General features: G+C 63.6%; 1 protein-coding gene across 2 annotated transcripts in view; it reads right to left on the reverse strand.

Moving 5' to 3' along the window:
• SEPTIN5 (septin 5) overlaps nt 1-539 on the reverse strand; it is a 34,716-nt gene extending 34,177 nt beyond the window's left edge. Inside the window, exons 1-2 of one of the 2 annotated variants that reach the window (XM_029619864.1) lie at nt 412-539; nt 233-243 (exon numbers count right to left, since the gene is read on the reverse strand). In XM_029619864.1, coding sequence (XP_029475724.1) covers nt 233-243; nt 412-454 — 54 coding nt within the window. In that variant the 5' untranslated portion in view covers nt 455-539. The remainder of the gene's footprint in view (nt 1-232; nt 244-411) is intronic. The other variant, XM_029619866.1, reaches the window with a different exon arrangement.
• Nucleotides 540-1,016: the final 477 nt, after the last annotated feature.

Raw genomic sequence — 1,016 nt, forward strand, 5'->3', positions numbered from 1 at the left:
CCTCTTCCCGTCTGCCAGCAAAGGGTTAAGCAGGGCGGCAGGAGCCTCTCCTCGGTGCAGGGGACGTTTCCCTCTGCTGCCTCCCATCCCCTGGAAGGTGCAGAGGAACCGGAATGACCGGGCGGGATGCGACCTGCCGCCCTTCCAAGCGAGCCCGGAGCCCGCATACACCGCTCCCCCCCCCCCCCCGGCCCCTGCATGCTGCACCCACGGCGCGGGAGACGGCACCTACCTCTCTCTCATCTGCGGGCGGCGGCTCCCCGGGAAGGCGCAGGGGGTGCGGAGTCCGAGCACCGGCAGCGATGGGAGGGAGGGAGAGAGGGAGAGAGAGGGAGAGAGACAGGGAGAGGGTGAACAATGCGCAGCGACCCGACTGAGCCCGGCCCGGCCCCCGGCTCCCCCCGCACTCACCTGCCTTCAGCAGTTTGCTTTTGTACCTGATGCTGGTGCTCATGGTGCGGCCACTCGGGGCTCCGGGGCAGGATCTGCAAATCCCGCCGAGCGCTCCCCGCTTACAATGCGGATCCGGGGGGTGGGGGTGGGGGGGACGGCTCCACTCCCCCCCCCCCCTCTCCACCTCCGCAGGGACAGCAGCCAGGCCCGGCCCCCACACCTCGGCCAATGAGAGCGCGGATCCGCGTCCTGAGCTCCGCCCCCGGCACGTCAATCTGCCCGGCTGTCAGTGTCAACTGAGAAATAACCCGGGACAAACCCGAGCTCATTATCTCCTCCAAACCAATGAGAACTTATCCGGGACAGACCCGAGATCAGTCTCTCCCCCAAACCAATGAGAAATTACCCGGGACAGACCCGAGATCAGCCTCTCCCCCAAACCAATGAGAAATAACCCGGGACAGACCCGAGATCAGTCTCTCCCACAAAGCAATCAGAAATAACCCGGGAAAGACCCGTGATCAGTCTCTCCCACAAAGCAATGAGACTGACCTGAGATCGTACTCAGTACAGCCTCTCCCCCACAATGATAGATTTAGGATTTTGCCACACTAAACACTGTT

Source organism: Rhinatrema bivittatum, chromosome 11 (assembly GCF_901001135.1).
Source record: "Rhinatrema bivittatum chromosome 11, aRhiBiv1.1, whole genome shotgun sequence".
NCBI lineage: Eukaryota > Metazoa > Chordata > Amphibia > Gymnophiona > Rhinatrematidae > Rhinatrema > Rhinatrema bivittatum.